We start from the raw sequence: 23066 nt of genomic DNA on the forward strand, positions 1-23066 counted from the left end.
AAGCTGCAAATTCAGTTGAGGAAAATGTTAAAAGACAATCGATGCGTTTATAAAGAGTTGAAAGATGAAAAATAAGGAAAATAATTGAGGCGGGTGACATTTCCGTAGATATTTCCTTATCTTTTGGATGAAATATGTACAGAAAGAAAGGTTTATAGTAGGATCAAAATAAAGAATATTAGCTAGGTTGCTTAAGTTCGTAATATTGGGACTAATCAACATCTTGCACTGGTTAATTTAAAGATTGTTTTATTTGTCAATTTGGTATAATTGTTTTCGGTTAATTTTTCAGAAAAATTGTATTTATTTTGTTTACCACGAATTTAAACTAACTTCATTTGCTCTGGCTGAGATATTCTCGATCGCATTCATAGTTTCATGTAAAAGCTATATTTGCCAACATGAAACTACGAAACGAAACTACGTTATTAGCGTGCTTCAATAGTGACTGTCGTTTGACCTCCGCAACCGGAAACCAGGACAAGTAATAAATTGCGTAGGTAAAGAATTAATAAAGAACGCTCTCAATTATCTTAATGAATTCGTAACACTGAATAATGTTTATATTATGTTAACCGTTAGCAATCTATTCTTCCATTTTGCAATTACAATGGTAGTAATGTCGAGGATTTTACTCGATTATTATGAAAATTATTGTTTTGACCTGCGGCAAAGTATTTATAAAGGAAACTATACAAAAATCCGATAGACTTATCATGCAATATTATACTTGTTATAACAATAACCAGTTGTACGCAGTTACTCTATTACTACGAGTATTAACGCTGGTTTGATACAATGTATCGATGAATGGAGTAGGTACTTCGTGGTAGATCTTTGTGCATGCCTGTCTAGATAGGTTCCATATGAGTAAATACTTGGGTACTTATTATGCCACCAAACAGAAGTACTCAGTATTGTTGTCATCCGATTTAAAGGGCGAGTGAGTCAGTGTAACTAATAGCACAAGGGACATAAAATGTTATTTCCCAGGGTTGGTGGCATATTAGCGATGTAAGAAATGTTAATTTTTTTTAACAGGGCCATTGTATAAGTTGGAAAAACTTATTATCAGGTGGCCTGGCAGCTTGTCCGCCATTCTTTATATTTTTTTTAAATCAGTACATAAATACGGGTTTATAGACTACATTTATATAATAAGCAGATACTACTCAACAAGGAAGAAGATGACTATGAACGTTACATATTTTACACGGATAGTATATAATTAAATCGGCGCTTCAAATGGAATGCCAGACATAATACGACATATTCTAAAGGTATCATGGATGTTAAAGATTTAGAACAAAACAACATCTTTTAAAATTGGATGAGTACGGGAGAAAGAGATCAGACAATATTTCGTACAATTCATGTGAATTTAAATGCAGGGAAATTGTATTTAATGTATCTTTAAATTGACACAGTAAGTAGTACGATAAAATATGCGCCTACCTTTAGATTTATTTGCTTATATGAGCTCTGCGAGGTTCCGGATTCCGTGTACAGACAGATATTACTATTTTATAGTTTATTGCATTGTAATTTATTGAAAACTTTTCGTTGCTATGCGGTGACACTGTATTTATACGAAATAGCCCGTTCCATATTTGTGATTTGTAGAATAACAATTTGTTTTAATATGATTATAATATGACTAAATGGTCACTATGCGTATGTAGTTACCTATATTTAATAATACACATTAAAATTAGTCAAAAGTGACCTCATATATTTGGCATTTAAACCTTATACAAGAAAAGAAATTGAGTAATGCAGACAGTATCCTTCGTCTTTTTCTTTCTCAAGTATGTAATTGAGTAGTGTTATCGAAATATGAAGGGCTTTGCATGTGAATTTGCCTTGCATATTATTTAATTTAGACTAATCCTTCGTATTATATATTTTTACGGTCGCATCAAGATGCAACATAGTAAAAAGTCAGCGACACATTCCGAAGATAGTCTGAAAAAGGTCATCGTATATCAAGGTGCGACTACGCGATTATACGGTAGCGCGACACCGTTGTATGTCGAGTGTTGCGCGAACATGTTGCCCGCTCCTTATACGCAATGAATGGCCGACTGTGCGTGTAGGTCGTCCCTATACGGCCATAAACCCGCAATTAGAATCTTCATTATTTTTTATTGGATAAATTAAAAATATACCCGTATTAATATACATAATGTTTATATTATATATGCCATTTACAATATCTCCGAAGCGAGTATGCTTACACTTTCGTTTTCATTTACCTTAATCGTTTATAAAATCATTGATTTCCGTAGTGCAACTGTCGGCGCTTTAGTAAATCATTAAGGGACGTTCCAATACCTCTCGGGTCGTACCGGAACGCATAAGGCAATAAAACTCATTCACACGTTCGTCAACTTAACAGGACCTTATTAAAAACAGTTCGCTGAATCGATTCCATATCAATACATTTCTCGATCTGATCTTCTCGATTGAAATTAATACAGTGCGTTTACGCGGCATGAGCTTGATTTAAGCACGGTTAGATATTTAAATTTATTCGTGTTCCATTTTGTGAATACTAGAACTCCATGTAAAACTTCGTTTGCGTGTAATTTATTCTAATGTCACTGCATTTACCATTGATTAGTAATCGCTTAGATATGGATATTTTGCTTTGATAGAGGCACAATAGAACTAAAATCGTGTTTACAAGACCAATGCTTAGGTAAATCAAGGTTCTGTGGAGTCTGCGACTTCAAGATGTCTTCTAAGTTGCGATTGTGATAATATTCGATTTATTGTTTTAATTCTTTTAGTAATATCTTTAAACATTATAAAATAAAAATAATAGTCGTTAAAGTATGTATACAAGAGTGAATACTTACAATTATTTTAGAATTTAAGAAGACTTACGATTAATATACCTATAGCTTTTAAAGTTAAATTCTAAAGAAATATATATTCGACTAATTTGAGAATCTTTTAGACTTTTAATGATGTTTTCCTTTGTCGCAAAGACATTTAAAATTTCTTGTTTTGCGTGTTAAAGATCTTCTCGGGAGCGTGCTAATTCATTGTTTGTTTATACGGGATAGGTCATCGAACTAATGTATGCCCGTTAGAAATAATAAGACGGAATCCACCTGTCGGGGGTCGGTCCGTGGGAACGAGCCCCTAATTACGGCCGCCCTACAACGAGTCTAATTCGCGAGCTGCGTGCGCGCACCTCGCTCTCACGCACGCATTGTCTTCTGTAATTGCCGATCCTGTTCAATTTGTTGGATTTGTTGCCTCTCCGCACTGTGATTCCTTTAAGTGGCCACTTTCAATTGGCTAAATAAATGGCGCTTGCCCAACTAAGAAATCTATAGCTTTTTACTGCTTGTGAGTTTTATTTCATCTCGTTAACTGTATTTTAGTTGACAACTTTAGTAAAATATATATCATTCTTCTTCTATGTTTCCTTATTAATTGCGAATTATTCGAATCACATTTGACATTATATTTTCTTAACAACTATTGTTTAATTATTAGCAATAGAAGTTAATAATGATTTTGGTGATTTAAACAATGTGTAATTTAGTTCATAAAACAAAGTTACTTACCGGTCATTCTCGGTAGAATGTACATTCCAAACTGGTGACCACTCTGTATTTAATTGAATCTTGTATATATAAATTGAATCTTGGAAGAGCCGACGCGATCTAGTATTTTATTTCGTTTTTTATATAATAATTCATTGAATGGAAGTCTATAAATTTTACAGTTAATACTGAATATACTCGGAAAGCTCCAAAAGGCTGCGTTGGCTGTGCAGGGCGTTACGCCCTGGGGCGGCTGATGAAGACATCATGTAGCGAGCTAATTGATTAGTCGCGTGACGACAGCCGAGGTGTGCAGACGTGTTATTATGCGACGTTAGATATGGGTTCTTCTTTTGAAACGAAGAGATGTTAGCATAACTTATATCTAATAGCTTAAAATTAAATGCACACATTTTAGAGACTAGTTAGTCGCATATAACAACATACAATTTGTATGTCCTCGAATTAAACAGATTCAAGGTGAAACATATAGCAATAACAATTATATATCTATATGTAGATTAATAGATTAGTCTACCATTACATAATATCGGTACAATTTATTAACTTTAATGAATAATGAATGTGTTAGTCACGTTTTACTAATTTCTACTTTACAACTATGATATATAAGTGCGTATAAATGCATTTCGATTTAAATTTTGCTAATAAAACCCATACTAGTTTGATCTGACTTCAAATTCCAGAAATGATTAAGTTATACGAATAACAATCAAAGCAATATAAATAAAATATATTCTTTGAGATTATAATTGATTACGCTGAACAGTAATTAAGAAGATAATGAGTAAGCAACGCCGATAATTCATATAATTGCTTAGTTAATCTATTGCAAGGGCTTACAGCGATCTCATTTATTGGAATAGGTGCATTTATTATATCAGTCGGTATGTTTTTCTGATATTGTGATATAATTTATTAAAAAAATATTTTTATATTAATACTTAATATGTGATACTTATATCTCGATACAATTTAGTAAAAGTGAAGACTCCTATCTTTATTTAAATACCTACAAGACTATTATAGTATGGATTTTTGTATGTATTTTAATATTTACATCTAAGCTATGTATGTACCGATTTGTAACGAAAACGTTAAAATAATTTAGTCTAATATTCCTTACAGACATTCGAGTAAATTTAATGAAACATTTATTAGTACAATAATAAAATTTGTAAGTACAAATAGATAAGGCATAGCGTGCTTCGGTCCATTTGCTCACAGTAGACCAACACGCTGATCGCCGGAGGACATAAACAAAATTGTTTTAAAACATTCAACGCGTATTAATTGCGAACATAAATGATTTTAATGCGAAATATTTGTTTAATGACTTCTAATAACGAACCGAGGTTTATGTGGTATACTTTTAAATATTGAAAGTATAAATGTATTTGAATAATGTATATATGTGTACAATCATAACGATATAAGTTTTTAAAGTAATAAATATAAAAAATAATTGCCTTGCACAAACTAATCTCTCCATTTATTGACGAAAATCGCAGTAACATCAGTAGTGTAAAAGTTCTTAGCGTACGGACGGTGGGAATCGACTGTGTTTTATACTATATAGAGATTATAAAAGTTATTTTAAATAACCATGTTCATTTAAAATATTATACAGATTAAAGTAAAAAAAGTAAAGTAACAGCCTGTAAATTTCCTACTGCTGAGATAAAGCCTCCATAAGGAGAGGGTTTGGAACGTATTCCACCACGCTGTTCCAATGCGGGTTGGTGGAATGCACATGTGGCAGAATTTCGATGAAATTAGACACATGCAGGTTTCCTCACGATGTTTTACTTCACTGCCGAGCATGAGATGAATTATAAACACAATTAAGCACATGAATCAGCGGTGCTTGCCTGTGTTTGAACCCGCAATATTCGGTTAAGATGCACGCGTTCTAACCATTGGGCCATCTCGACTTAATCAATTATAAGAAATTAAGAGCCAATGCCAATGGATATGCTAGATGTTCACATTTGCTACCAGGCTGACTGGGTACCAATACGAGGAATCTCATCTGATGGAGAGTGATTACCACTGCTCACGGGCATCTGCAACACCGCGGGCTTGTGGGTGCGTCAACGGCCTAAAAGCCTTAAAAATAATGATTACGTGTTTTATCTTGAAGGTTTCTAAGTCGTTTCGGGAAAACCTGGTGGTGCTTGCCTGGGTTTGAACCCGCAATCATCGGTTAAGATGCACGCGTTCTAACCACTGGGCCATCTCAGCTCATATACGGATTGTATAATGTCAAATTCAGAATGAAATTCGATAATACCTTGTTCATTTTAAACAGAAAACACTATTAAATAATTTAATAGTGAAGGAAACCTAACGTTGGATACATTTCTGTCAACTAGTAGCTTAGTGGCATAGTCCAATGAGCTCCAAACTGATATTTTAACTCTGATAGTTGTTGCTTTGCGATTAAGTGTCCTTAATTATAAGCTTAAAGTATGTAGTGTTAACACACAAAATCGCATGTGAAGAAGTCGATCTATTACATGTACTTCTGTTAGTCTTTGCCTTTAGAGTAGTACACTTATTATAAAGCTTCAATTACATCGATATAAAAAAGCATCGCAGAATGTAGGATTACAATAACTTACAGACAAAACAACACTAAAGAAGATAGGGTGACTTTTATTTAAAAACGACTAAGGGCTAGCTATATAATAAATTCCCACGCAAAAGTACCGACTTTAAAACATAGGCGGATAATAATAAACAAGCGGCAATCGGTGTAAATTACCCACGGTCGACAGCCGCATTTATGGGCGACGTCTGGTGTATTGAAACTAAATCATTTCAACGTGACCCCACCCGGTCACAAAATACAAATAACTTCGCTAATGAACTTTGATTAAAAATTGATTTATTATTTTTTGCACCTATCACCGCTAAGGGCTTATTGTAAATTATCATTTTATACGCTGTAAATTAAATCTACGTTTGAATCGGTTTATGAATCATTTCAAAGTTTTGATATAAAATTGAATCGAACTTTTAATGCACTTTATATTAACATGAATGTTAAAAGATATTTTGTTTTATACATACTGAATATGAGTTAATAACAATGGAACCGAGCTATAATATGATAAACTGATTAATTAAAAAAAAAATAAGAATTCGAAATTATAAAACGAAAATTTCCATATCAATTGGGTAGGTATGACTGTTAATAAATGTTTTAAAATAACAATAACTAATTAACTAAAATAAAAATAAGAATTCGAAATTCAAAAACGAAAATTTCCAAATCAATTAGGTATGACTGTTAATAAATGTTTTAAAATAACAATAAACTAATTAACTAAAATCGAAATAAGAATTCGAAATTCAAAAATGAAAAATTCCAAATTAATCTTTGTATGACAGATAATAAATGTTTTAAAATAACAGCATTACGTTAATCAATCGGCGCGTGCCAGACACGTACCAACGTATAGCTAGTTATCTACGTAAGCAATATAGTGACGTGTGCGGTATGCAGGGAGCGGCGAGTCAAGGCGAAGGGTCGTAGAAAGGAGTCTGACGTCTGTATTAATTTTATACTTTAGTTATTATCGTGCCACGGACCGATTGTTCTGGTTCTTGTCTTATGTAAAACAGCCATGGAAGTTATGATAGGCTGTGATAGCTTGGTTGGATTTAAGTTGTAGCAATATATCAATCGGGGTAGAGATAAACTGGTTGACGAAAATACAGTCTTGTTTAATTGTTTAAACAATGTTCGAGATAACTGAGACTCCCGAATTTAGTTGTTTCATATATGTATTATTATAGCTATGTTTTGATTAATGTGTATTGAATTTTAAGTTTATTTGTTATAACAGCGAAGACCTAATAAACTTTTTTTTAAATTTATTTATAGCGAAGACCTTAGAAGTTGCTGCTAAATTGACGTATACTTTATCCAAATAACTTACATTATTAAGACCCTAGATTCTGTTTAGAGTCATCAATTCGATATTGGAGATACGATTAATAATTTACAAAAACTTTATATAATCAATCACAAATATGGAATTCGATTTAGTTGACGATAAAATACGTACGTAGATAACACCATGCAATAAATTAAATCTAGTATCGTAAATAAACCAGTGACCTAAAAGCAATGAGACCCAGACACAAAACATAACTTTTGCATTATGACAATCATAGCGAAAATATTGCCCCACGACAGGACAAATATGTCATTTTGTTATCTATTTAATAAGAAATTTATGAATTCCCTTCATTTAATTGTGTTAAACGTTATGATAACCTTTTCATTAACTGAAACTAACCTTCTATGAGTTTTAATTATTTATTTGGCGCTTACTCCTTTTTGAATTGTGAAACGATTATATAAACTTGTGGGTTACCATCGAAACTTTATTAAACTTTATTCAAAATATTTTTAGGTATTTCAAATCCTATGACAGGGTTTGTTTTGATTTCATTTCATTTAAGCCTGCAATCTCGACTGCACATTTTAATCTCCATCGTGTCTTCTCCATCACACGTGACATTGGCGAAATAATCTGTGCCCTCTTGGCACAAATAAAAGCCATATTAAAAAAAAAATGATTTCTTTTAATTGTAAAATGATGAAACCTTTTTTAAATCTCAAATACATTAGTTCTCTATAGATGGTCAGTAACTTTTTTCCGCTTTCTCAAATTAATTCTTTATTAAATTATAATTTTCTGCACATCAACGGCTGGAGCTCTTCAAAATGGCACCATAAACGATTTCTTTGTGTGATCCAAAAAAAAAAAACAAAAAACAAACAACAGCCTGTAAATTCCCACTGCTGGGCTATAGGCCTCCTCTCCGTTTGAGGAGAAGGTTTGGAACATATTCCACCACGCTGTTCCAATGCGGGTTGGTGGAATACACATGTGGCAGAATTTCTATGAAATTTGTCACATGCAGGTTTCCTCACGATGTTTTCCTTCACCGCTGAGCACGAGATGAATTATAAAGATAAATTAAGCACATGAATCAGCGGTGCCTGCCTGGGTTTGAACCCGCAACCATCGGTTAAAATGCACGCGTTCTAACCACTGGGCCATCTCGACTCTGTGTGATCCAATCGTCCAATAATCACTGATCGATATTGGACAAAAATCGGCTTACGACTAATAAATATATAAATTTATATACACATTCACATTGTAACAAATATTAACCATATTGTTCATACTCAGAGGGGCACGAAGCCTGCTATTTAGTGATATAATGTAAAATAATGTGACTGACTTGACATCAAGTCGGTTGTAAGAGGCTTGGAGAATCAAATATAGAGGGAAAAAGTATCAAAATTTTAGGGATTAAACAAAAACTGTTCTTAAAATTCTGTTGGCGAAGTAAGTTGTTAATATTCTAATATTGTTACTATTAATAGTAACAATATTAGTCCATGCATAATAAATTAAATTTTTGTATATTACTTACTACCATTAAGTATTAAAACTTGGTATTGTTGAATAGGTGAGACAGTATTTAATTGTGATTATTAACAATTATTGTTCTATTTTTTGACTCAGTAGAGATTATTTTGAAAACAAATAAACTTCTATAATTTAATGTTTTTTTTTTTAAATAAATATGTCTCACATTTCATTTTGTATCTACTACTGTTTAATTATGATGCATTTATTATACAGTAATAAGGCCTTTAGTTTCATTAACATTGTTCCCATTCTTTAATAGGTCATACTGAATAATCATAGCCCAGGTTTGATTTTCACTTATATCTCTATTTCTTTATGTACTATGGTATATATACCTTGTTATGTCCGATTTATTTCTACTTAAGGTGGAATAAGCGTAAAACCTTCCTTTGACGAGGAGATGTCTGGTCAATATACTATAACTATGTTACTTGTTTCTTTTTTATTTGGCTTAAGTTTATGCAAAGATTTTATTGTATCGATCATATTCATTCATGTTATTACTAGAATTTCCTGAAGTTGAAGATTAATAGACAAAACGCCGCCAGCCACTATTATTACGACTAGAATAAATTAATAGTTACATTTTCTCGCTTTATAAATAAGCCTATTAATTCCGTAATATGTTGTTATCATTAACAACGAATTTTATTATAATTCTGAACGATTAATTGTGTTTTAATTAAAACAATTTATCGTCACGCCTTACATACTTTAGCTGTGACACTATTTACTGATTTTATTGAGTGCGTGTCACTGGATTAATACGTAGTTATCTGTTTTATATATTCCAACAACCTGACATATGTAAAACCATTTAAAACCTTTATATTTTTTAAACTTTAACTCAAAGATTGTCATCTTCATCATCATACTGAAAATGGGATATTTATATATTTTTATATATTGTTACTGGCGCAGTAGGAAGTATGAATTAAGCACGACATCTATGACTTTATGTCCTTTGTGTCTATATTTACTTTGGCTTATTCAGCTTCAAGCTAAGACAATCATTATTATATGTAATATAAATATTTGTGTTCGGTAATAAAGTAAATGTTGTACATATAAAATCGATTTATATCATCTCTACCACAAGGATGTTAGTCTCCTGTCAACCTCTAAAATCTAGACTTATTTCAGTATATCTGATAAATTTATAACAGCATAAATAAATTAAATCAATATATGGACGATGTAAATAAGTATTTTTAAACGATTAATATAACTGGAACTAATCTAGAAAACATTAAACAAATTCATTATTAATAGACATTCTATCAACTATCGGCCGGTCCAGTTGTAATTCAGTTAAGCAAACAAAACGCTGTATTAGTCATATGCTCTATTGTCCATGGCTGTCGTTCTGAGCTTTATCTTAATTGACCACTATTTGATTTAGTAGCGCAAACACTGCCAACGATCAACGTACACCGATTAAACAGTAACGAAGACTTAAGTTATTTGAATTACGGTTTAAAATTGAATGGCAAATGTTTTAAAAATTGGATGGAACGATGTTGTATTTTGAAAACATTTACAAATCAAAGAATTCGGCAATGGAAATTTGAACTGAGCAGGAATAGTTCTTATGATAATAAACATAAAGATTAATAGTTTGGACGCGAGTGATTTGATATGTTTGTCGTAGAACGCTGGCCGAGCAGCGCCTGAGGGGACAGCCTATCATGTGGCTATTACACTTATGACATGTATTTGGAAAGTAACAAGGATATAAGATTGTTATCGTCCAAGTATGCGAATCGAGTCCCCTGCAGGGGTGCGAGAAATATGTATGAAATGTTTTCGACAATTCCTTGATCGTTATCTGTAATTGTAGGATTTGATAATAATTAAACGCGTTGGGAATGTTGCGTTAGCTAATTTATCGCTTCGTGTTTTAGCGGAATTGGTTCATTCCGAACTGTGGTTTTAATTAAATTAAAAAAATAAGGAAGTAATAAGTCTATTAAAACCTCTAACGATAAACCTATATAATTATAGAAAAGCTGTATGTATTTAATTGTTGTAATCACACCAATTAGTGCTACGATTAATAAGCTAACCAAAATGACGAATTACAGCTTACTAATACTGAGTATCGAAATTTGTCTGCGATACCTATGTCAATCATTTTGTATGAATTTCTAAACAATTGTTTTAATGCTTTTTTATAATAAAGAGCAATACAGTAATACTATACATTACATATGAAAAATTACGAATACTGAAGCAGGCTTTTTCAACATAATGCAAAATTTTTTTTACTAAAAGTTATTTAATTAATATCGGTTTAAATCTAAATCTCTAATCTCAAAAATATGCTTACACATATTTGTCGTTGCTTATAGGCCACACCTACAAATGAGTAAACATTGCACCATATACTTAAAAAAAAAAAAAAACAAAACTCATCAAACCTTTCTAATATTAGTAACGGATACATTTTTTTAAATGGAATCATTTATTCATCTTTAAGGTTTTATATAATAATTGCAATGAATGACCACAGAGTGCAAGGTGATAATATTGTCAGTTATCCGTAAAGTGTTGACAGTTGACCAGTTACGAGATTGGCGGAGTCATGATGATAGTTACGATGTTGATTTATAACTTACACTTGCAATTCTTGCTGCAGACATTTATTTAAAGTTGAATGAATTTACGAAGTGTACTTGGTCTCGGTGATTTGATACTCGATTACGCATTGAGTAATGTTATCGTAACGAAAACTAAAGTGTTAATGCTGTTATTAAATAAAATTTTGTCTAAATGTTAGGTCTAAATTGTATTATATATTATTTACAGTAAATGATTTATAAGAGGATTTTGTAACGTAATATTTAATCACAATAAAACATATGATTTTTAAAAATAATTATTACGAAAATAGAATCAGTTCCTTATTTGAATTTTGTTATTCTTAACTATACTTCTGTTACTTGGTGGTAGGGCTTTGTGCAAGCCCGTCTGGGTAGGTACCACCCACTCATCAGTTATTCTACCGCCAAATAACAGTACTCAGTACTGTTGTGTATCGGTTTGAAGGGTGAGTGAGCCAGTGTAACTACAGGTACAAGGGACATAACATCTTAGTTCCCAAGGTTGGTTGGATATTTCTTACAGCGTCATTGTCTATGGGTGATGGTGACCACTTACCATCAGGTGGCCCATATGCTCGTCCGCCAACCTATACAATAAAAAAAAAAACTGAAAAACATACTCCATTTCCCATTTCAAGTAATTTCGATATATATGTAGATCCGCACAATGTACTTCGGCTACAACTTCTGATTTTCTGGTTTATCTAGCATTTGTGCATTTTGCCCTTTTGAAGGTATATCACATACGATGCGATTGTACTTTTTTATTATAAAAAGTACTAAGTATAATGATACGAAATACTGTACATTATTATGTTTAAAATAAAAGTACGCATTGAATTAAATTAGAACAGTCAGAGAATGACCCACGAGTGGACAATGGTCTGTCTGATGGTCTTGAGAAATAGCTCTTACTTGGAACTAATTTCATCACTCTATTTCAATGTGGATTAGTGAATCATAAGCAAGTTAAAGTTGAATTATAAAATCAAAAAAAAATATTTGTTAACTTGAGATCAGTATTATAAATTGAACTGAAGAGTTGCGAAGATAGAATAGAACACAATCTTTCTCAAAACAGATTTTAACTACTTACCTTACTTAAAAATACAAAACATATTTAAAGCATAAAACATAAGAAACTAATCTATCCTCACTACATTATGAGTTCAACAAAAAGATACAAAGCTGCGCTAAAATTCGTAACCCTTGTAAAGGCCAGTTCGTTTGGTTAAAGCACAAAAGGTGCTATTTTTCAGTTGAAGATAACGTCCTAACCGAGACAGCTGAGGCAAGGGGCTGTCTTATTAGACTTTCGTTCGTTCTGCGTCTAGACCACCATGGGAGAGGGCTCAGTTACATTGATATGTCATGTTCCAAGACCAGACATTTGTAAGTGTACTAAATGCTGCGATTACGGCCGGACACTTAGTAAGTGCTAGTAATAGTGCTTGGGTATCATTAAATGCCCTTTTTGTGGAATGCGCATTCCTTTGATTAAAATGTTTTGTGCATACCGGGAATTATTTAACGTTCCGATTTCATATGAGGGTATAGCAATGTTTATACAATTTTAGTGTCTCTTAATGCTGTTGACAGACTTTCTAATATTCTTACGAAAACGAACAAGCTGTCAGAGGGTATAAAGTATCGCCTATTGGTTAGAATACAATCCAATCCTATGTATAATTAACCATAGTAAAATGAACTGTATTATCCATTTGTACACATTAGGTGTATGAATGAGGTTTACAAAGAACAGTACAGATATTTCTCAGCCATTGTTAGCTTAGACCATCAGTGTGTCGACGAACCATTTATTAATAAGACATATTTGGACAACGGTCGACGGACGATAAATAAGCCTATTGAAATCATAGTGTACCGAAAGTCTCGTTAGATACGCCTGCGATATATATTTAACGACTATTGTATCAATATGTTTACAATGCAAGTCGAATTCGAATACGTTTAGAAATATTATTACATACACTCAAACTTGTAAACTAATATATGAACTATAAATAATAATAGTGTTTTACTTAATTTGAAGACGAATTTGAGGCATCTAGGCTACGTCTTGAAAAAAGATTTAACATTGTTATGGAGATTGTAACGTTAGCTATTTAAATATAGTGCATTCTAGTATTGGTATAGTAATATATCATATACTAGTTTTCAGCCACAGCTTTGTTCAGCCATACCTTCTCCTCAAAGGTCTTAGCCCTGTACTGGAAAATGTACAGGCATTGTTGTTGCTGTTGTTGAAGGGATAATAAGTAACCTATATCCTAATCCAGACTTCAGGCTATAATGTATCTCAGTGTCAAATTTCATTAATATCTAGCGTGATCGAGTGAAAAATACCCAAGCTTTCGCATTTACAATATCAGTAAGATGTGTTAGACTTAAATAATATGATAAATTTAAAATAATATGATATTCCAAAGAGGCTATGACGAACCTACAAATATACACAAGAGTGATCTCATAAGGGTTTTCATAATTATCGCGTTCAAGTATACAAACCCTTTATATGGATAATTCCAGTATATACAGTAGAAATTTACCTTATTGTATTATATATGTACCGATTTATAAAGCATAGTTGTTTAAGTAATATAATAGTAATTGACTTCGATTACCGTATTTAAAACTTTATCACGTATTCCACATCTGCGTTTAAAATATCTTCTAAAGATATATCTTTATGATTTTTTTAACATATTATAAATTTGCATTCACGTACGTCTTTCATAGTTTGCCATATTCATACACTCTTTTTGAGATTTACAAAGTTATGTAACCATGACGGTCTCACGTAAAAAATATTATTTAAATCAGTCTAGTATTTCCTGAGTCTAGCGCGTTTACCATATTAGCTTTCTACCTTTATAATATACATTGTAATGCGTTTTATTTCACCTATTATGCGTTTATAAATCAAGTAAATGTTGGATAACTATAGATACATATAAATCATATCAAAGTTCATTTAATATTAACTTTATTTTATATACAATTTGAATTAGTAACCACAGAGGTCACCAATGTCTATAAGTATATACAGGGTGTTTTGTAGAGGGTCCGACAAATCAAGTGGGCGTGTTTGGGGGCCCATTTTGAGAATATAAGTTGGCCAAACATAGTCAAAACCGATCCATGTTTATAATATTTTTTTTTTATTATTTTTTTTTGATTTTCACCTAAATTTTACCTACTTACCTCCATAACATTTTTAAAATCTGTTTTAGACTGGATATTTTTACTTTAACTTGGTCTCTAATACATATTTAGGCATCGAAAAGCAAAATTCGATAGAATCAGAGCTAATTAACTGATGTTGCGGTCATCAAGTAAAAAATAAAATAAAAAACCACATCAAAGTTCAACTTTGACAATGATATTTAAAATAAATAAAAAAAAACCGCCTTCAAAAATTAACTAAAAAGAAAAAAAATAATCAGTTACATCCATATCCAATTTACGATTTTTTAATCACCTCTCAAAGTCGGTGCCAACATTGCTATATATGCATAAAGGTACATAATACATACATACAAAAACTAAATCTATTTATTGTATAGATGACACCATTAGACAAACCTTACTATCGATACAAATTAAATGATTTCAATATAGGAATTTATTTACTTTGTTGGCACCGCCTTCAAAAGGTGATTAAAAAATCGTAAATTGGATATGGATGTAACTGATTATTTTTTTCTTTTTAGTTAATTTTTGAAGGCGGTTTTTTTTTATTTATAAAAATTTATTTACTGCTTTTCAGTGTTGTTTTGTTATTTATAATTACAATTGGTAGTGTTTGTCATTCACTTTAATGCCGTTAATCATTGAGGAGTTCTCCTGGTAGTCCACCATCAGCTAGACTTCATGATAGGCATGTTTACTAACATCAATTGCTTGACGACTATCTTAAAGAAATAGAACTAAGCCCGTAAAATAGTTACTTACTAATAGGTTCTGATTACTAGTTGTGGTCTTCATCATCAGTTCCACTTCATCAAATGTCACTTTTCGTGAGCATATAACCAAGGCACTTTGAATAAAACCGAAATCACTATAGGTGTGCCTATAAAATTTGAGGAGTTCCCTCGATTTCTCCAGGATCCCATCATCAGATCCTGATCTCCTGACAATGGGACCACCTGTAAAACATGCCCTTTCAAACAAAAAAAGAATTGTCAAAATCGGCCCAGCCATCTTCGAGTAATTCGGTAACATACATAAAAAAAAAAAAAAATAAAAAAAAAAAAAGGCCCCGACGAATTGAGAACCTCCTCCTTTTTTTGAAGTCGGTTAAAAAAAACGTAAGCAATTCTGGTATAATATCATAAAGAAACAAAACTCATTAAAATTGGAAAGTAGCCATATTAGAAATCGTTCAGTGACTTGTACATTCGTATTGAAACATAAAGTTTTCTCCCGAAGGGATATAAATAGGGTATCTTAAATTCGAAGCCATTTTCCTAGGATGGTTTTATTAGGGCACTGTCTTAAAGACGATTAACGATTAATCGTTCCTAAGACAGTAGTCTAATAAAGTGGTGTCCCAGACCTAACCCGGGGATACTTTACCGTGACAATTTAATTAAGCTCTTATTTAAAATGGGCTATAAGTTGTATTAATAGCAGTACATTTAAGACTACTTTATTTATATATATGTACTAAAGGAAACACATAATGAAATTAAGTAAAACCGAGATGACCCAGTGGTTCAAACAAGGATGTTAACAATGTTAATCAAATTTCGCTAGTTCGAATACGGGTTACATGAAAATTTAATGGTGGTGACCACGGTTGGGTTTCTAGTTCATCACGACTTCAAAACTTAAGAAAAAAATCTTAAATAATTATTCAAGTGTCAAATTTCCAACCAATTAGAGTAACGTAATGGAATAAGCTGCAAGCCTTATTAATAGGAGACTGACAAGCAGTGGGAAAAATATAAGGGCTGGTACTACATAGGATATTTTATATAGTTTTTGGTAACCCTGACAAAGTGCAAGCAAGTTGTCATGATGATCAGTTGAGCAGCTTAGACGTAAAAACTAAATAAATAAACTTACTTTGGCATTTATAATATAAGTTAGTATATAAGTCACATGGTAAGAATTTAATTTATAGAATGTATCTTAACAATATTTAGTAGGCAATTACTGAAATACTTCATTTACAATAGTATATTACATCATGGCTTAAAAACTCGCTGTCAAATAACAATAGGGCAGCTAAAAGCCTTCAAGGATAAATAACAAAATGTGTCATTTGTTTGTGAGCGGCTTGAGAGATGCGTATCTAGATTTTATAAGGATCTACCAATTAGGCACAACAATATAGGGTTGCCAATTATATATTAAGTTCTGTAATTATAAATGTTAAATTATATGTTAATTTCTTCGTTCAATTTATCATCGTATAAAACAATTTTCATTACAGTTATTTATCCGTTTTATCTTTTTGTGTTATATATTGAAAGCTGACATTGACAAATTGTTTAATTGAAATAGTTATTTCTTTTAAAATAGATATTAGTGAGTCTTATAGCCAGGGAGCATAATAGGGCATCATCGTTTTAAGTAAGTCCACTGTATTTTTAATTGTATGTAGAAATTCACTACCTTTAAGTCTCCAGGAGATTAGACGGCCAACGCCTATAGAAAATGGTTATTGTATAAGAAATATAAATCAAATACCCCACTAACTGTAGAAGCTACGAGTAAATTGTTACTTTACGAGCAAGCATCCCTGGTGTCTTTAATAACACTGGCTTGCTTACAAGTAGTGTTCCACAATAATCCAAATGATTACTTTTTGTCGTTTGAATAATTGATTGGTATTAACATATGACATTATGGTGATCAGAGTGGGCGTAAGGCTCTGTAAGTAACAATGCCTACACTCTTTTAACTCATTATCTCCAATGAAAACAAAAATCTGAACTAAATCCGGTTTATTCCGGTTGATGTGAAAATCGTAGAAATGACATGTAATTTGAGACTTTATTCTTTTAGAACAGTCAACAAAGTATTTAGTTAATTCGTGTATAAGTATTGCGTGTAGGATAAACGTGAAATTACAGGTTAAATGTAGAATCTAATCAATCAAATTATAAATGACTAAAAGTCTAACCCGGTGGGCCTTGTCCAAAACTTTATTGTTACCGAATTATATATAAACTATTTAGTAATAGATTTTATATTATATCATTACGTACGTTCTACTGCGTAAACTTTCAAAATGACCGATTGTCATACCAATTTAAGCCTAAATGAACGAAATGCTGTATGGTGAATTGAAAGAAATGCAATTTTCCCACAGGAGTTTTTTTTGTAGATCATTAGGATAGATTTTTTCAAAATTTGGTACCGGGGTTAACTCGTCATATCTGATGTTAGAAATATGGATATTAGTATTGATACTTTTATTAATGAGATAAAAACAGGTGGGTATTAAAGCATTATTTAAATCAATTAACTAAGAAGATCGTCATATATGCAGTTCTTACTATGGAAATTTGTATTACAGAATTAATGAGTAAAAGCGAATCGTTATAGTGCTTTTAAAAATTCATCCTTTATATAGGATGAAATAATCTTTCCGTCTGGATATACCACCGGGTACACGGCTAGACTTGTATAAACACAATTAATCTTTATTAAGGCCTATAATTAAAACATAGTGATTGTTAAGGTTAAGCTCTTTGATTTATATTCGTTTAATACATGTGTAATAATGTGCAGGGGTATACAGTTCTAAAGAAATAAATAAAGTTAATCAAAAGAAAAATATGAGTTTTTCTATATATGGTACGTGTCGTTTAGGTTAGCGATAGTTTTGGGAATCGTAACTGATTTCACTTTATTTTTCCAATAGATTGTTTTCATTGTATCGAATCACTCAAGGATGACATCTGTCATGTTAGGAAACCTAAATACTATAAGGAAGTGAGCAAATAAATAAATAGAAATTATCACGGGGCAAGCTTAATCTGTGAAGATTTAATAAAACAAGTATAAACAGAAACCATACAACTATTCAACTATGCGCTGCATTGCTACTGATAATGACTAATATTGGATGTTTTTAATTTCGAATCAAACATATTTTTGTATTTAAGTGTGGTGAAAATAGTTTCGAATAAAATAAAATAATTTATAACAACCGCAACCCTATCGTGAGAGCTAAGGTTAAACGACTCTCAACTCAATGAATCGATTTTAAATTCGTTATCTAGTTCACCACTAGCATGTTTAATGAATAGAATCGAATAACTTACAAGCGGATCGGTATAATCGACACTGGGTAATCAGATTGCAATCGATTCTGTCGATTTATAAGGATCTGTAGTTTCCTGCCGCGATAGTTTATCTTTATCTAGATGGTTGCTTTCGTTAGCTTTACGAATGTGATTTGTTTCATGTATTGTGAATTTAAGTATTGCATTACAGTTTTGTATGTATGCTATACAAATTGTATCGATACGAGAAACGGTAACAACGTCGCAATTTTACGACTACTACGGGCTAGGCTTGTCATCATAAAACACATATTAAATCCACTATTACGGCGCAATAAGTTATTATTAATAAGATTAAGGTTTGAAAAAAATTGCACCCATATGACAATTACATAAATACACATACTTGTATTTTTTTTACAAGTATGATTATTGTAATAAGTATTATGACGTCTGACGTCATAAAAAACTAAGTGATGTTTGGCTGAATTTGGAAACAATAACCTTTTCCTACTTATAAACGTTGCATAATTAAAAAACCGATTTGTCTCTTTCTATCGTCATTGATTTTAGACATGAAAGAACAAGACACAGCATAGTAAACATAATCTAATAATAGCAAGTGTTGTATGAACTTCAGTTATTCGTTTTGCAAAATTTAAATCACATTATTGTAAAAAAAATAAATCAATATGTTTATTTCTTTACTAGAACTATCTTTCCAATTGATAGATTATTATATCTTCTACAGTATATAGTTGAATCTATAGATGTTAGCGTGGCTACATTTGTATCATTAACTGTTATTTAGAACATGTTGATAGCGTTGCATTTACAATTATTGGTGATATAATATAGGTGCGGCATTTATTGTTATTTTAATCGGAGGATATTGTAGTTTATGGCTTTATTAAAGATTAAGGACCCGATAAATAGTTTAGAGCTATAAAAGGATTCGTTTGGATTCAATTTGCATCTAAATTAAGTATTTAAATAAATAATCACGCAATATACTTCATTTATTCGATTCTTGGGAAGTTATTTGATTAATGGTTTCTGCTAAGACTATAATTATACACAGATATAAAGAAATGATCGATTTTGTTTTATTAAATTATTTGAATATAAATTGAATTCTCACCTTCATTCTTTATAGCAGCGACGGCATGGGGAACGCCAGACCATGGGCTTGGTAGATCCAAAAATACTGCATCTGCCTTTCCACTGAGCTCATCTCCAAAACCATCTGCTAATACATCTCTGTGTCGTGCCTAAAAAAAAATTGAAAAATATATATGATTGTTTTTATCAATGCCTTAAACATAATACTTTTAATTAGTTACTCTTTATTTAACTAAAAGAGTAATATATTAAGCATTGTGAAGTAGGTCATTGTCTACCAATTCAACTACCAACCAATGCAAAAAAAATCTAATGTTATTCATGTTCTGTTACAATGTCGACAAACTAAACCATTTTAATAATAATTTTGCATTGTTACTGTTCGATGTTATCAACGATTTTGACAAAGTATAACATATTTTTCTGAAACAACTATCGTTCTCAAGATATTGTCAAATTATTGATGGCAGAAAGACAATATTCCACCCCTAAATTCTAAGTTTGAGGTTGAAAGTTTTCACTATGGTAGTGAACTACTCAATAAATTGTACTGCTACCGCCCGACAAAAATATTTCGTATCCTTATGATTTTGAATGGTGATAAAGTCTGTGTCATTATTATTAGGCAAGAGACCGAACATCGTAGATCATCTTGGTTGACGGCGCATTGACGGTGTCTTTTTACACCGTGGTTTATATTATTGCGTGTCTATCGGCGATATCGATTATCAGTATGGATGATATTTCTTTAAATATTTTTATATAAGTGTCAGCCGCAGTATTTAAGTTAAAAAAGTTTCTTTTCGGGGAAAAATATTGATAGCAATTTGAACAGAACATTGTCAGGTAACTAGTGCTTAATTTGGATATTTATTATGTCTTTAAGAGTCAGTTTTTATAATCATTATGGTACGTATTGTCGCTTGTCAACAAAATCCTAGAAATGTCGAACTATTCAGTACTGTCAGTATACTGAATATATTATGTGTGTAATGTCACCGTAAGAATACAAAATTCGACAGATTACAATCTGACTCGTCAGGTTGTAATCTGTCGAAATATTATGATTGCAATTTAACGTATCATTTTTCGCTATATTGTAATCTATTGAAGTTAAACTGTTAGAATCTGTCCTGCGTCAAATTGTCAACTGTCTTCCTGATTGGCCGGTCTTGTAGTACCACTGAATTACATTTTTTAAATATATACTGGACTTCTATTGGCCGAATAGTTATAAAGCCGGGACATACGTAAATAAACTTAATAAATAAACTTACCGTAACAAATTCTGCTAGTCCATGGTCATCAAATTCTTCTTGGGCAACTTTTGCTCTGTGATCATGAAAGTCGAATGTATACACATGACCGTGTGGCCGAACGCGACGTATCAGGGCATGGGTTAAAGAACCACTACCAGTACCTGTTTTAAATATGACAATTAAACCTCAATTTAATAATATCTTCATAAATTTAAAACAACCTAGTATATCATTCTAAAATTTATCAATAACAAAATAAACTCAAAAATAAAAGTAATTACTATGAAACATTATAATATTTTCATTAGTATTGATTTTTTTGGTATAATTAATTTTTATTTAAAATTACCAAATGAATAAAGGTTTTGAGTATTCAAACTTCTTACAATGTACACATTTGCTCTTTTAATTCTTCTTTCGGATCTATTAATTTACTTCCTACAAAACATCTATGTACATTAGAATAAGCTTTGTAAAATAATATAATAATTAAATATTATAAATTTATTTTGGATTTTATGTTATAGCTAGGTGGACGAGCAATAACTCAGTTAAAATTCTTCTACATGTATATCTATCAGCATTACAGGAGGGTTGTAGAATATACTTTGAACATACTCATTAAAAAAACAACTTTTACTTTATTTATAAGTATGTGTAAATAAGTGTTACAATATTTTTCAATCAAATCAAAATAAACTTTATTCTACTTGAATTGCTTTTACAAGCACTTTTGAATCGACATTTTACAATTAAGTGAAGCTACCACTGGTTCGGAATGTAGATTCTACTGAGAAGAACCGGCTAGAAACTCAGAAGTTACTCTTTTCCAACATTTAAAAATACAAAGTCAAGTTAGTTAAATACAATTATTTATATTAATATATCCTGCTGCCTGCTCTTGCTGACTTCCAAAGTCAACAGGTATTAACTCCACACTATTTTATCATTGATTATTGTATAAAGTCATGTATGGAATAATATGCCTTGAATGCATATTACACAATACAAAAGTTTTCCTTACTGGCTATAAAGTATATGTTTAAAGAATAAATACCAGCTTCAATAACAATGCTGCCTGGGACCAAATCAAGCTGTAACATTATCATACTAATGTCGGGAGTGTAAATAATTTGAGTCCGGTGTGGGAGTGTAAGAGACCATGACTCTGGTGTAGGTTGCAATACATGTCCCCAGCCTTTTGATAGTTCTACCTGTATTCAAGGAATTATAATTATATTTATGATTATTTATTTTAAAATGACAGATTATTTATTTTTTTGTAGAATATGAACTGTATTAGTTCTTGTTGGTTTTATTTGAATCTAGTCCTTGTTTTATATTAACAATATTATTATTGAGGTTTATCTTGACAAAATTAAATAAATAATACTTACTCTACTGCCATAATCAACTCCTATAAGGTTTCTAACCTTTAAAGCACCAAATGTTGTTTGGTAAACATTCTCAACCATTTCACCTTTTTTATTTTTTATTTCCGGTTTGACTTCGATAGCGTGAAGATTATTACTTAAATAGAGGATTACTGTATCACCTTCGTCTATTTTATTCTTATAGTTTCTAAAACTCATTTTGTATCGTTTAAATATACCAATTTTAAAGAAGCGAAAACAATGTTTACTAATAAAACATGTGAGTTTGACTTTGAAGTTGACGTTATCCAATTTTCTAAGGTTGTTTTTAATGTTTCGTTATGCGTTTTATAAACACATGTTTTAATAACATGGTATTGTGATCTTAAAAGATAGAGTAGTCA

The 23066-nt window shown here is 31.4% G+C and overlaps 1 protein-coding gene across 1 annotated transcript in view; it reads right to left on the reverse strand.

Moving 5' to 3' along the window:
- Window positions 1-22983, reverse strand: part of LOC124538800 (tRNA (adenine(58)-N(1))-methyltransferase catalytic subunit TRMT61A) — a 59766-nt gene extending 36783 nt beyond the window's left edge. The window contains exons 1-4 of the mRNA XM_047116005.1: window positions 22687-22983; window positions 22347-22503; window positions 21308-21450; window positions 20050-20179 (exon numbers count right to left, since the gene is read on the reverse strand). Of these exons, the coding sequence (XP_046971961.1) occupies window positions 20050-20179; window positions 21308-21450; window positions 22347-22503; window positions 22687-22881 (625 nt within the window). The 5' untranslated portion in view covers window positions 22882-22983. The remainder of the gene's footprint in view (window positions 1-20049; window positions 20180-21307; window positions 21451-22346; window positions 22504-22686) is intronic.
- Window positions 22984-23066: the final 83 nt, after the last annotated feature.

Source organism: Vanessa cardui, chromosome 21 (assembly GCF_905220365.1).
Source record: "Vanessa cardui chromosome 21, ilVanCard2.1, whole genome shotgun sequence".
NCBI classification, from domain to species: Eukaryota; Metazoa; Arthropoda; class Insecta; order Lepidoptera; family Nymphalidae; genus Vanessa; species Vanessa cardui.